Consider the following 14,037-nt stretch of genomic DNA (forward strand, 5'->3'; position numbering starts at 1 on the left):
ACTTTCTTTTGTAATTGTTTTATGTGCTTCGGACGAGTTACAATTTTATGTACACTTATGCAAATCTATATTCAACATACATTATGTATATTTTTGAGGGGGTGTCATGTGTTCATCCAACAGTCGGAAAAACAGAACTCAATCAAGATGGAGAGTGCTACCATCTGACAGCTGCCTCGAGTAACTAATCCTCGAGTTGGTCGATCAAAACGTACTCTATTTCGTGAAAATTGTAAATAACGAAAACCAGGTCTCAGTGTTTAATAAACATAGAGGGTAAGGATATGTGTTTGACTGTATTTGTAAAAGGATTTATGTTATTATGTTACATCTTTACATCATACAAATCTCGCACAAAACTTTCATCACATACGGAGAATAATAAATTTATTTACATTTACATAAATTGATCTTAAATCTACATCAAGCATTAAGTTCACATCGCTCTTAATAACAGAGTTCCTTCGCTACATGTTTAGATGCAAGTGTTGAGCTGCAGCGATAATTTGACATCTTTGCAGTTCAAGCTTCTGTTCCTTTAACTTCAGAATACTCTTCTGGATCTCTAATTCGTTCTGCCTCATCGCCATCTCTTCTTTGTGCCTCTTCTCCTTGTTCTTCTCCGCGATCGCCAAGTTTTTCGACATCTCGTCGAAGAACTTCTCAAAGAGCACGTTCAAGGCTCCCGTTTGATCCAACTCCTCCGTTTTGTTGTTCGTCGAGGAGTTCGGCGTCGGCGCCGCCAGAGGGTCTTCGTGTTGTTGACGATCGGTCGTGGTGCTCTGCTCTTCTGTCGACGACGGTTTCGGTAATATGAACGTGTACTTTGCCGAGCCGGTTGCTAGCGGTAAATCGCTCTCTTCCAAATACATATGTCTCTTTTTCTCGTTGAAGATTTCGTCTAGCGCTCTTTTGTGCTCCCAGTGGCCGTAATGTCTCATTCTGCCCGGCTTCTTCAAACGTTCCCGAAACACGAGGTTCTTGTACTTACGTTCCAGTACGCGCCACTTGTTCTCGCACTTCTGCGGGCTGAAGTAAAATCCGTAATTTTGCATTTCGAGAGATATCATCTCAAACATTTCGCGCAAACTACGGATCTGCGTTGATTGCCCTACCATCGATCGATATTTTTTGTACTGGCTGATGAGACACGTAGTTGCCTTGCTGGTCCACAGATTCAAAGCGCCAACGTCGGCACTGGAAGGTATTGCCCCGTTACTGTCGAAAGCAGGGAAACCGTTCTCATGTTCCTCTTCGACGTAACACTGCATCGTCGGTTCCACCTTGATTTCCATTTGAGCGTCGACCTTTCCCCCTTTTGAAAATACATTTACATGTCAAAGTGGTTCGAACCAGTTTCGGTTGAATCGAGAGTAGCGATAGAATTAAGTCGGGGAGACGAATTCACATAAATTAGGATATCATGAGATAAGGTTATTAAAATATTACGCTGAAATGTTATCTATAGACATATCATAATAGAGATCAGGTTGGGAACTTGGAAGATTGGTAGAGTTATATATGGTTGAATATAGAGGCACAGAATGAATTTCTACACCTAGCAATTGAAAAATATTAAGGACGAGTAATTTACGGTATTCGTTTTTCCCGCGGAAATAGTTCGAGATACGATTAGGCGCTAACAGCGTGCCCACGCCCGTGCAACCTTCGAACACCATACCAGTAATGCGAATGTCAGACGTTTGAAGCTGTAGCGAATTCACGCAAAATGTAGCGCAATAATACAATCTGTCCATATTTGAGAACAGTTGCTTCTTACCTTTCTGTTCTGTAATATCTGCCATATTAGCGTGCCCTCGTAACGTAACCTCCGTTCCAATCTCCGAGAGAAGTCCGGCACGAGTGCCAATCTCGGTCGTGGCACGGTCTCGCAGGGGGCCGAAAAACCAATGGAAACTAGTTCCAAACCGGTTTCATCCTGGAACTGGTTCCGTACGCGTCGAGAACTGACGGCCATGTTACCCTCGTGTCTTTCGCAGACTCTAGATACATGTTAGAATATGCATCTTCAAACTAATCATATCGTACATGTTTGGAACATATTCGACGGTAAACTAATTCGTGTATCCTTTTTGCTGTGTTCTATGAAGATATAAGTTGATGTAAACTATTTCTGAGGGGATAGCAATCGTTGAATTATGAAAAAGATGCATAGTTGCATAATAAATAATTTCTGTAGTAGTTCGTCAATTGATTATACAGACTGCGCATCGAAGTATAATTTATGTTATTGCCGAGAAGAAAGAATCGTTGCAAAACCAATGAACCACTTTGAGGCAATTTACAATCGAGTTTCATACGAAGGAAAATATTCTTAAAGCTGCATTCCAGATTTGCTGATAACGCATGTGCGTTGCATTGCACGTTAGATCATGCTAAACAGTTGCATAACTTGTTATGCCTTCCATCTAATGGGTCGTAGTCATTTCGATACTTACGACGATCTCATATATAATTATACATGTTTGTATACATTCGTACAATTACAATTTCATTGCATCAGACCTTTCACCGTTTGTGACGATAATTATCGACCGCTGTGGATCGTTCGATGATAACGAGCGCTCCAGTCGATATACTGGAGAACGATCCACCTTCGATGGTAGCGCAGTTACGCGATCTCGGTAAGGCATTGATTTCGATACCCGATGATTTACTTTCCCTTCGAGGAGAAGAATTGCAACGTTCGAATCGATTGATTGTTTCGCAACAGGTCTGTCGCCCCTGGCGATCAATAAAGAATTCATCGTGACAATACGTCTAAGTCTATTCACCGTGATTACTGTCGAGCGATACTGGACAGGAGGAAACGTCACGAGTGCTCGGGATTCCTCGTTTTGGGTCATCGTTCGTTCCGATTCTCAGATACGTCCTGTTTCTATCATACTCGTTATTATCGTCCACCGGATGCGCTTCCCCCTCGTTCTAAACGTGCTCAACACGTGTTACCCTTTTTTCACCGAGTCCGTTTACCGATAAAGGACGCGGTAAATTTTCGTTCGCCCAACGGACTATGTAACAGTTTTATTAAAAAAGCATCATGAATTCTCTCTTTTCAGTCATTAAACAAACAAGAGCGTAGTAGTGTTTTTTTTTTCGTTTAATACTTTTCTGTACCGTCATCCCTTCCTACTTCGTATTTCCCGCTCCCCAGGAGTCGAGGTCCCGATCGCGATGTACCTTTGAACCCCCAGGTGTGCGATTTTCGATATTGGTTTGAGGCATTCGATAGGAGCGGCTCGGTCCATGACGTGACGTCACGGTGGCGGAGCGAGCAGTCGCAAAGCGAAAAGAGGGCCGTTGGTGGGGCGAGGAGAGGGAGAAAGAGAGAGGATAGGTTCGGATGGGTTTCGGCGTTGTTGCGACGCGAGGGGGCTGGTGCATAGGGGACGGAAGAGGGAGAGAGACACGAGTCAGTGACGACCAGACAGGGGCAGGAGCTGAGTGCGAGCGAACGAGCGAGGACGGCCGTGCGCTCGCCTTTCGTCGGCGTTTCGTGTGGGTGCGCGGTGTGAGTGCGTGCGCGAGTGCGTGCTCACGAGAGTTGGTACTTTCGATTTCCAGCGATTGGCGAGCCTTTTGCTTCGCCGGCCACCACGCTGCACCAGGAAGCGGACACGATAGTTAACCATGGAGTGAAATAGTACGTGTACGGTGCGCCGAGAGTTACAGCGTTCCCGTCCTGTCAGTTCTGCGCGCGGTGTGTACGGTACGAGTGCGTGTGTGTTCCTTGACGGAACAGGTGCCTTTTTCGATTTTTTTTCTTTTTCTTTCGATTACACGTCCCCGTCGAATTTGACTCGCGGTTTCGTATCGTATCGACCCGCCGTAGAATGACCGATTTCGCGATTCCCGGCGAGCGACCGTCCAACGATCGCATCATTCCGTATCACAAGAAACTCGAAAAATGAGATAAACGTGCGTTACGTTAACACCGCGCGCGTATATACGTTGCGTTGTAAACATCGATTTTCTTGCTATCGGTTGGCAGCTGCTCGAATCCGCGATCGCGGGATGAATTCTCGTGCGAGCACGATGGAAACCTTGCGTCGCGTCCAGGGCCGGCTTTAGGGTAAGACGGATAGGGATAAGGCAACCTTGCTCCCCCTCCCTCTTAACGAAATACGCGAGACGAATGTTTGAGAAATAATCGAGGACTAATTCGAAGACATATTTTCGACAATCTTTCTTTGTTTGGTCATTTGTTGTACTTGTTTTATAGTTTACCTTACTATATACCCCTCAATTTTGTTTTTGTTGGTCATTGATTATATGTAACTCTTCTAGTCTCACATAAATTGAAAAACTATTTCAACATTCCGTTAAAAGTGTCTTGAATTTTACGCGAAAGAATTGTATCTAAAGGACAGTAGCTACATATACCGTAGTCGATTAGTCGTCGATTTTCTGAACTAACAATCGGACGGAGTAACGAGGATTAATCTGATAGAACTAAAATTGCTAATCGCGCCCTAAGGGCTCCGCGTACCTACGAGCCGACACTGGTCGCGTCTAATCGAGAGATATATATGTTACGTCCCGACAGCGACAGAATCGGTGAACGAACCGCGAGGGGAGGACTGCTCGTGGAGAATCGGCCCCACGTTTGCGAACGCGCCCATCGCGCGTCCAAGATGGCTACCGCCAGCAACGCGACGGCCAGCGCCGGCGAAACGGGCGGCAACAACGTCGTGCCACAGTGGAAAAGGGACTTGATTCAGCGACGCAGGCAACAGAACAAAGTTCTCGCGAGTAACGGAGCGAGCGTGAAGCTGTGCTCAGCGGTGATCGGATCGTCCGCGACCACGGAATCGGTCGACACGTTCTGCGGTCAGGAGCAGTGCGGTACCGTGAATTTATCGTCTAGACAGCGTTCGACGTCCGTCGGAGAGGACACACGTGTCAACAGTGCCGCGAATACCTCGTCCGGTAGCATAATCGGTGGCGGTGGAAGCGCCATAGCCGGTGTCGTTGTGTCGTCTTCGCCGTTTTTCTCGAGAGGACCGGCCAGTGGCGCCACTGTCGCCAGCGGAGCAACCGCCGCTAATAACCAAGCGTCGACAGTCGCGTGCAACATGCGTCTCGAGGCGGATCTATCGCTCTGCTCTGACTCGGAGGATGTCGCGAACGGGACGCTGAGCAAATCCTCGACGACGGACATGGAACGGAAATCGGAACACGGTGACGCCTCCGAGAACGACGATCCGAAAGGGGGCGATCAATTAACCGGATTCGACGAACACCGATCCACCTGTAGGAACAACAACAAGACGGAGAGAGTTCTGGCGGAGCTATCGCTATCAAAGATGGAAATGTCAAGGAACAGAGCGGGTAGCGAGGACGGGGAGAGCGATAGCTCGGAGGAATTACAGTACGGACCTGGAATAGTGAACAAATTGAAGAGTAAGTACCTTAACCTCGCGTTGAGGGAGATGAACAAGAGTCGCATGACAGTGCAACGTTTCCGACGCGCAGCGAGCCTCGAGGATTTGCTCGACTGCGACGACGAGCCTGGCGAGAAGAGCGCGAGAAAGTACGCGAAACGAACGACGACCGGTACCAGCGCGAGAACCGATCGGTACAGGAATGCTTCGCGTGGCAATGAATCGATGAAACGAGCGCGAAGCGTGGAGACTTTGATGAGGTGCAACGGAACCGAGGAACCAGGGGCAGGTCATGCCAGATTGCCGACGAACGGGCTCAAGCAGGAATTGGCCAACGATCACATCATCCTTATAGATCGAACCACTGTAAAAATCGAGAGCCGACTCGGCGAATTGGACAGGCCAAAGCCAGTGAACAAGCCCAAGAGGATCAAACCGTTGCTGGCGGAGACCGAGAGGCCCCCGCCGGATCTAGTCAAGACCACCATGAGGATCTTCGAGGGCTCCGCGAAGAAGCTTCGACCTAGAGGCGAGGTCGCCGCCAAGGTCGCCACTTTCAAGACCATCAACGATACTTTTAAGGCTCAAGCGCAGAAGAAGGTCATGGCGAAACCCCCCGTACAGCCGAAGCCTTTCGTCAACGGCAACACGAGGCCAGCTCTCAGCTCGCCGAAGAAGATCGTCCTCCCTCAGAAACCTACCGCGGAGTTGATCGAGACTCAGGTAGGCCAGGAAGAGTACCACATAGACGGGGTGATCACGGATCCCATCGTTCAGTCCGTGTCCTCTGTGGTCAGCAAGTTCCAGCAGATCGAGAAGTCCCACTCGCCGTCGCCTTCGCCCGAGCCCTCCTTCAAGCTCAAGTTCTCCCCTGCGGCCAGTCCAGAACCCTCGCTGAGCAAATTGAAATCCTCCTTGGAGATCAACGTCAAGTCGCCGCCCGTAACGCCCGTTCTCTCGCCTAGAATACTCTCTCCGAGGCTGCAGAGTCCATCTTCACCGATGAAGGATCCGGGCTTCAGACAGCACGTGCACAGCCCCCCGTCTCCCGCTAAAGACAGACAGAATTCCAGTCCTGTTCACCACAAGCCATCCTCGAGTCCCAGCAGGGAGTTGTTCAAGCAAATGTCCTCTCCAGAACTGACGAAACCACCTCGACCGCCGACGGAAGACACGCCGAACAATACCGAACATCCTAGACAACAGGTGCCCGAGAGAATACCTAGTCCAATCAATACAGAGACGATCGACGAGCTAATGTCGTCCACGGAGGATGCTGTACTCCCCGAAGATAATAATGATGTTGTGCAGGAGGAAGAGGACGTGGATGCACCGACTGCCATTACGAAAACCATTTCCAAAGCTGCCCTGGAGAATATCGCGAGAACCGGGGTCACCATGCAGTTCAGTTTCAACGATAAACCGAGTTTGGAGAAGAGCTATCTGCCAGGGTATAAACAAAACGGACAAAAGCCAGCAGAAGAGCAACCGTTGGAGGTTTGCGCCGAGACCAAGTCTGTGGAATCCAGGGGCAAGTCGTTTTTGTCGGGGGATGGTTCCGTGAACGGTGGCACGGATCAGGAAGCTGTCTCCAGGTTGCAGGAGAGATTAGAGCCGGAGGTGAGCTTGTCCAAGTGCGATAGAAAGATGGACGAGCACAAGGAAGAGGTCGAGGTTAAGCCAAACGTCGAGAGCAAACCTATCGGTGCTATCTGCAGCCTGGGACTGATCAAGACCACGACCACCTCGTATCCTCAGAGCAACGAGTCAAAGATCAGGTGTCCGAAGAGTACCGAGTCTCCTCCTCAGAAGCAGATCGGTATCATCAGGCCGCTGGTGTCCACGAAGACCCAACATCTTCAGCAAAATCTGAGCAATAGAGAGCTGGAAAAGAATCTTATTAATCGCGTGAAAAGCATAGAGCAGCCTACTAAAGTAGTGGTCAGTTTGAAGAGCAGCGCCGACGAGATTCAACCTCCGAAGAAAGCTGGCTCGGGGGGCGGTGGACTTTGGGAAACGAAGCCGTGGAATCAACAAAACAACACCATGGTGTTCAACTTCAGTAACCGAAAGGACGTGCCCGACTACATAGAGAACGACGGACTTATTATCAAGAGGAAACGGGAGAAGACGAAGGTGAGTCATTGGTCACTTTTTATCTTGGTTTGGTCACCGGCGCGAGGCGATTATCCGGTTTGTTGAGCGCGATACGGCGGATTCTTTTATCGGATCCGTGTTCTTTCAGAGATCAAATGACGCTGGTATGTCGCTACAAACCTAACTAGCTTAAGTCTTGCAGCGGATGTTTGGTCTGAGAATAATTTTAGGCCGAGTTAGGTCTGGACTTAATTTTATCCAAGAATGAATCAAATGAGTCATTACAATTGAAATTACAATTTTTTACTCGCAAGTCATCGATAAATATTTTCTCCAAGTAAAAATCATCCGAAGATAAGCTTTTAAGATAAGATATATAGAATATTACGAGTATCACTGCACATAGCTAGCGCGTATGTTCATACAAGACTGATTTTTGTATACAGAGGCTCGCCTTTTCCAACAGTAACTATATCGTACTATCGCAATCTCGGCAATCGATGATCCTGTCACGAATACTTTTCAGTCTATCGAATTCCATGGAAATTCTTGTATCAATGGAATACATAATCCGTGACACATTGGCGATTCTCATTCATGAAAATCTAACCAATTACGTGCACTGCTCGCGGAATTCGCCGTTTCACGCGCAACGGTCTACATAATACTTTCTATCGATGTTTCAACTTTTCACGGGTGAGACTAATCATTTCAAAAGTACAAATATACATACGTTTTGCTTCTCGCGTTCGAAATGAATATTCCACCCTGTGTAATCTACAAAGTTTACTCTATTTAGGATAAATAGTAGGTAGCGATAAAGATAGTAAATCTAGCAGCAATCGCGAGTCTAATTATGGTCTTCGTCCCAGGTGCATCCTCGAAGGTACAATTTGAAAGTTCCCCGATTGCGTAAGACGGTTTTAAACCGTATCAAACGAACGAAAATGATCGCAAGAAGTCCCATCGAGAGATCGATTCCGAGCAAGTTAACGCTGGAACTTAACAGTCCGTGATTTGGATGCAAGAAGTTCGCGAATCGATACGGTTCAATAGGAGCCTGGTACGAGGCGACTTTCTTTTCGTAGGTATACATAATTCAAGCACATTTCACTTTCTTTAATATCGCGCGTTAAACAAAAGCATCCTGGCTGGAACAATACGTGCCCGAGCGACAGGCACACGCGGAATTTTAAAGCGACGCCCGAGCATTCGAGGCACGCGTTTAAGCAACACTCGGTATTTATTTGTTTTCCATTCCATCGTCGAGCGCAGTATGACGCGTTTAAACTGTCGTAAACTTGCTCGAACAGCTGATGTCCCAACCGAAACGGCGACACGTTCTCGGGCGACGAATTATAACTCGCTCGCGTTCGATCGCCAAACTCGAACGGGTTTCAAAGCTACCTTCGACCAAAACCGAACTTTCGAGTTTCGTCAGCTGGACCGGACGCAAGTTCACGGTGAAACGTTTTTATTAACTTCAATTATATAAGTACGTCCAACCGCTAGTACTTATCTAGCCACAAACGTTAGCGGTGGCCGCAAATTGAGAATATTTAATAAACTAATAACCGAAGCACGATGAAAATGAAAATCGAGGATAGAAGAAGAATGAGAATTGGGGCCGCGATCGATGGGGACTTACTTTCTCGCATTAGATAACCCGGAACTCGGTTCGTCCGGTCGAATACGGACCGTTCCGCATTACTCGGGGGGTCCCCCGTTATTTGCCAACGATTGCCCCGACGCAAACGATGTTCCACGGTTGCGAATTTCTCGCTGCACGATCTCCGGTCGAAGCTTGTTCGAGAAATCGACCCTACCTTATCTAATGGTCGTAACGGGGTTTGCGCGACTCGGCCGTCGGGAAAAAAAAATGAAGAATAGCCGCCGTGGACTCGATAAAAGACGACCGTTTAACGAACCGGAAACTGGAGCGTGCATCGAGAAACGCCGCGATCTTTGCCAAACTGTTTCAGACTTGTTAGCGTTGGGGACAGGGGGACACTTTTATCCTAATCAAAGCTAACGAATAAATAATCTACAACGACGATCCAAAATTGTTGATACACGAGTTTCACACTTATGTATCGAGTGAACGTACAAATTTCTACCTCTGTTTATTTTCAATTTATCATTAGAAATTCTTAACTAGGCAAGGATTTTCCACGTCTCTGAGTAGCGTTATTCGATAGCGTTCTTCTTGACGTTCACGCACGGCTTGGAGGAGAGAATCGCAGTCTCGACTCTCCGCGTGACACTTTCCTAGCTCGATCAGCGAGAAAAGGTTGGTCGTCCTTGGATCGACTGAAAGGCCTCTCGGAATCTAGAATGCGACGTGTTCTTTTGCATGTTATCGACCTGGAAAAACGTCGTTTCCATGTTCCAAAATTGTCGCGACTAGCATCCAATTTTTCGCGTTCTCGTTGAAATGTCACCGCGACCGCTGCACAGCCGAAGGCTCGCGTCTAAGAAGCCTTTGATCCTCTCCAAAATAATTGGATTAGTCTAAGGTCGTAACGTCCGATGAAATCAACCGCTTAAAACGGATTCTTTGAGCCGTAGCAAAGCTACGACTTAGAGATCGCTAATTTTAACGCCCTGGCATAACAAATAATAGATTTCTTCGTTACTTGTCACACTTATTCGACAAATTTCATGTTCCTCAAACTGTCCACAGTATACAACAGTATAAGTCGTACGGAGTACATGGAAACGTATCTTAAAGGTATTTTTCTCGTGGCTGGTAGTATACGGTTACTCGTGTACGTTTACCTCGTATAAAATTTCGCGCGAACACGCGTAATTCGATTGATGACATGTCGCGTGTATCGGATTCCTTGTATGTAACATTAGGTTAACGCGCGTTTCAGGCACAGCTGCTGCGGCTTCTGATTGGGTCGCTTTCCCCCTCACAATTAAACAGAGATTAAGTGACTTTGTACGGCGATAACGCGAAATAGTATAGGCGCGTCCCAATGTCGTTTGGTATCTGATTATACAAAATTAAATCGACGCAAGCTATTGCTATCGATCGACTCCTAAATAGTCTTGGCTGACCTTTCGCATATTTCAGTGAGTTTTAATATAAGAGTTTTAATACAAACGCACAGAATTCATTTCCACGCCTAATATTTCACCATACTCGAAGTTAGTATTTCCCGTCATTACAACTGTTAACAAATGGTCATTCGTTAGCAATGATCAGGATAATGAATTAATTATCCGTAGTATTACGTCAGATTAAAAACAGCCAACGGTTTACGCGTCCTTCGAGTCTTAGGGGAGAATAGCGATTGGTCGCGATGGTCGCGGATCGCACGCGACGCGATCGTATCGCGCGCGACCGTCCGTCGCGTTAATTAACCTTCGACGACCTCGTAATAATTACGCAATCCCGAACATTGCACCCAGTCGGCAGGGTACGACGTTGGCTTTGTAATTGAACGGCATAATCGGTCTGATTAATCGACGAAAATATTCGACGGGCCTCGGTAACGAGGTAAAAGGCTCCCTTCACCTGGCAATGCGTTCGCCGAATTAGGTCGTGGAACGATTCTCTCTGTTCTAGCGTTATTTCCAAACTATTTTCGGTCATGGAAACAGTATCATGGCTCCGTGGAACACAGTATCGGCCAAAGGCTTGTAAAGTAAGACAAAGACTGGACGTAGACGTAGACTGGAACGATTCGAAGAAAAAGGAAAACGGGAGGAAATTCCTGAGGCGTCCCTGCTGGAATTCCTGGAGGTAGCCGACCGAAACGGTGCTCGTTTCGTAATGTAGCCGGAAAGAAATTAATTGCAACGTCAGAACGTCAGCGGCGATACGTGTTACATGCGTTGTTAGATTCATCCAAAAAGGTTCATTCGAACCCGTTAATAGAAATCTATGGCTGTGACGCGTAATCGCCTCGATGCAAACATCACTTTGCACAGGAAGCTTCTCATAATCGGGAATGAATTGTTCTGAAAACTTTTAACCAGACGTGTGTCAACCCAAATTTCTTAAGGCGGTACGTAACACTTTGGAAATTTTGTACGTGTATTTGTACATGTGTATACCAGATTCCCTAAAATTTTCATCTGTCTTCCTTAGTCCGTGATTTCTATTTGATTCTCACGAAGCTTTCGAGGATCTCTGTCGTTAACCCCTGTAAATATTATCAATTCCGCGGCTCGCGAGACGCGCGTGTTTAAACGGCACGTTAACGGTAAAATCTTTCACAATCTTTTGAAAGTTTATCCCCCGGTGAAAGCAGAAATTACGTGACGTCTCTACGTGCCTTAATTACGTCGCTTCCGCGACGAAAATCCAGAATTTCGTTGGGCGCGAGTTTCTTTTCGGTTTTAGAGATGATATCACGAAAAAAGGTACAGGACAGATCCCAATCACTTACATCTCTACTGAACCTTACTCCGAGTCTCAGAGATCGATGAAGGATAGAAGTTTGCGTTGGGAACACGAACGCATTTTAACAGCTGTTAAATTACGTGAACGTTGCGAATAAATCGCTGTGCGTTGTCCCTATTCGTCATATGGTATTCGAATTTCGCTCTTCTCTACCTGGTAGTCCGTCTTGATGAAACCCAGCGGTTATACAGTTCCAGTACATTTTCTTGATAACAATATAAAGTACGTAAAGACGTATAGAGACATCAAATGAACATCAACATCAATCAAGCCCCGTAACGCAGCACTTTCTAGACGAACAGCTGTTCGGTATCCCAGGCTCGCTATTCAGACGGTGGGTTGACGAACCTGAACTATATATTCTCAGTCGTGGGACGTTCTCTACCGCGGATATGAGTAGCCTAAGCGTTTGTCATCTTTCACGGATTCTACTCGCGTGAGCTTGTCTAGCGGAGCATGGACACTTTGACTATCGATTTGTTTAGAAAGAGTTAACAAATTGGAAGTAGGGTTCTCCACGTGAACACGTGTATAGATGTTATTTTCTACATTATTACACGTAATCTAGTTATAATTTACTAAATAAGCCAACTCCAAACATCTGCTAAACTCACAATATCTCAACATTTCGAGACATCTTTTGATACACACTTAGATATCGATAAAGACATTACGCTGTACCTAAATTTCAAAGAAAAAGTGTCGAAATGTATCATGGAACAACCAATTCATGGACACAGATCCGAACACACAAGACTCGAAAGTTGCGTGCTGTAATTGACTAGGAATGTCGACGTTAACTCGCCCAGCAAGAGAGCGTACAATCGGTGACCAGTTTCCTTATCATTACTGTTATTGTTGTCGGTACAATAGACCGCTCGATATCCTACGGCATGGTCGCGATCAACGGACATTGCTCGCGACCATACAAGGACGCGAATACCGGAAGGGAGGTCTGCATTATTGCATAACTATTAAATGCGTTTCTTCGCTTTCCGTGTTATTACTGTTATCACGAACAGCGCTCCGCAATAAATGCGCCGGGAGCCGCTGATGTAATTCGTGCGCGCGTAACGACCAGAAAGGAAAACCGGACTCCTTGAAACGCTCATCGTTCTGCCTTTCCTATCTTATTATAATTATACGAGCGTCCTACTACTTGCATCATAGCCGCAAGTATATCTTTATAGCGATCGAGTGATCCCTCAATAGCTTCATATAAGTAAGTTTCTTATTCGAGTAACAAATTAGGAATAAATTCTGCATGAATTCTAAATAAATACCGAATAGCATTTTCAAATAAATCATTTTTCTCTTACTCGAAGTACAACGATTCCACGTTCATATTTCTACATTCTTCCAACGATACGTTCGATGATTCCCCATGTCTCGCGTTGGTTTTCCGAGCGGGGCGAGTGCTAGGGAAACAGAATGGTAGCTGGTATGTACGAATTCGAGTCGTGTTCCAACCGCGTGCCTCGCTTCCCTTCGAATTCCAACACGTTCATCGTCGCGCGTCAAACAACGCGTTAAACTAGCGTCCAAGCTAGATAGCAGCCTTATCCTCGCGCGCGAACAAACGTTCCTCGAGAAGCCAGCGAGTTTAGGGTACACCTCGATGAGTCATACAAACTGTTTATCGATTGGTAATTAAGAACACAGACAAGCCTCGCTATTGGGTATCGCCGATGCGTCACGCCGTCGCCTATCGACGCCGCTTCGCATGCTTTTTCGGACAGGCTCGATAATAAACCGCAACGCAGCGAACTCTTGCTTTATTCGAAAAGTAGATGACGAATGAACGCACGTGTGAGTTGTGATATGTAGTTGTGTCATCATTTTATTACTCGAGATTTATTAAGTCGGTAGATGTCAGTGTTATAAAAAAAAGGAGCTGTATTATTCATCGTCGCAAATCCTCCTCCACCCTAGTTCGATAGAATGCACCTTTCGCTCCATTTTGGAAACTCAAATGAAAATTGAACGTCCATCGAATTGGATGGTTAGAAACTCGAGCGTCAGCCTTCAGATGTACCATAAAGGTACCATTCTGCTACAAATTATAGAAGAATGTATTGTTTGCTCGGGAGGGTGGAAGAGCAGGAACCAAGGTAGACGAGG

At 46.4% G+C, this 14,037-nt stretch overlaps 2 protein-coding genes across 4 annotated transcripts in view; one reads left to right on the forward strand and one right to left on the reverse strand.

The window, feature by feature from the left end:
* Window positions 1-321: 321 nt before the first annotated feature.
* LOC128881038 (uncharacterized) lies at window positions 322-2,211 on the reverse strand. The gene is made up of 2 exons (XM_054131691.1): window positions 1,781-2,211; window positions 322-1,315 (listed from the first exon to the last, which is right to left on the reverse strand). The coding sequence occupies exons 1-2, from the start codon at window positions 1,803-1,805 to the stop codon at window positions 468-470; spliced, it is 873 nt and encodes a 290-aa protein (XP_053987666.1). The 5' UTR covers window positions 1,806-2,211; the 3' UTR covers window positions 322-467.
* A 433-nt stretch (window positions 2,212-2,644) lies between these two features.
* LOC128881033 (uncharacterized) overlaps window positions 2,645-14,037 on the forward strand; it is a 28,991-nt gene continuing 17,598 nt past the window's right edge. Inside the window, exons 1-2 of one of the 3 annotated variants that reach the window (XM_054131680.1) lie at window positions 2,645-4,093; window positions 4,568-7,541. In XM_054131680.1, the coding sequence (XP_053987655.1) occupies window positions 4,656-7,541 (2,886 nt within the window). In that variant the 5' untranslated portion in view covers window positions 2,645-4,093; window positions 4,568-4,655. The remainder of the gene's footprint in view (window positions 4,094-4,567; window positions 7,542-14,037) is intronic. The other 2 variants (XM_054131678.1, XM_054131679.1) reach the window with 2 other exon arrangements.

The sequence above is a fragment of the Hylaeus volcanicus genome, chromosome 8 (assembly GCF_026283585.1).
Source record: "Hylaeus volcanicus isolate JK05 chromosome 8, UHH_iyHylVolc1.0_haploid, whole genome shotgun sequence".
Taxonomy (NCBI): domain Eukaryota; kingdom Metazoa; phylum Arthropoda; class Insecta; order Hymenoptera; family Colletidae; genus Hylaeus; species Hylaeus volcanicus.

Bases quoted from the DNA above. Each gene is read 5' to 3' on its own strand.
- LOC128881038 (XM_054131691.1), bottom strand. From the start codon at position 1,805: ATGGCAGATATTACAGAACAGAAAG. The intron at 1,316-1,780 runs GTAAGAAGCAAC...TATTTTCAAAAG, and splicing joins AGATATTACAGAACAGAAAG to GGGGAAAGGTCGACGCTCAA.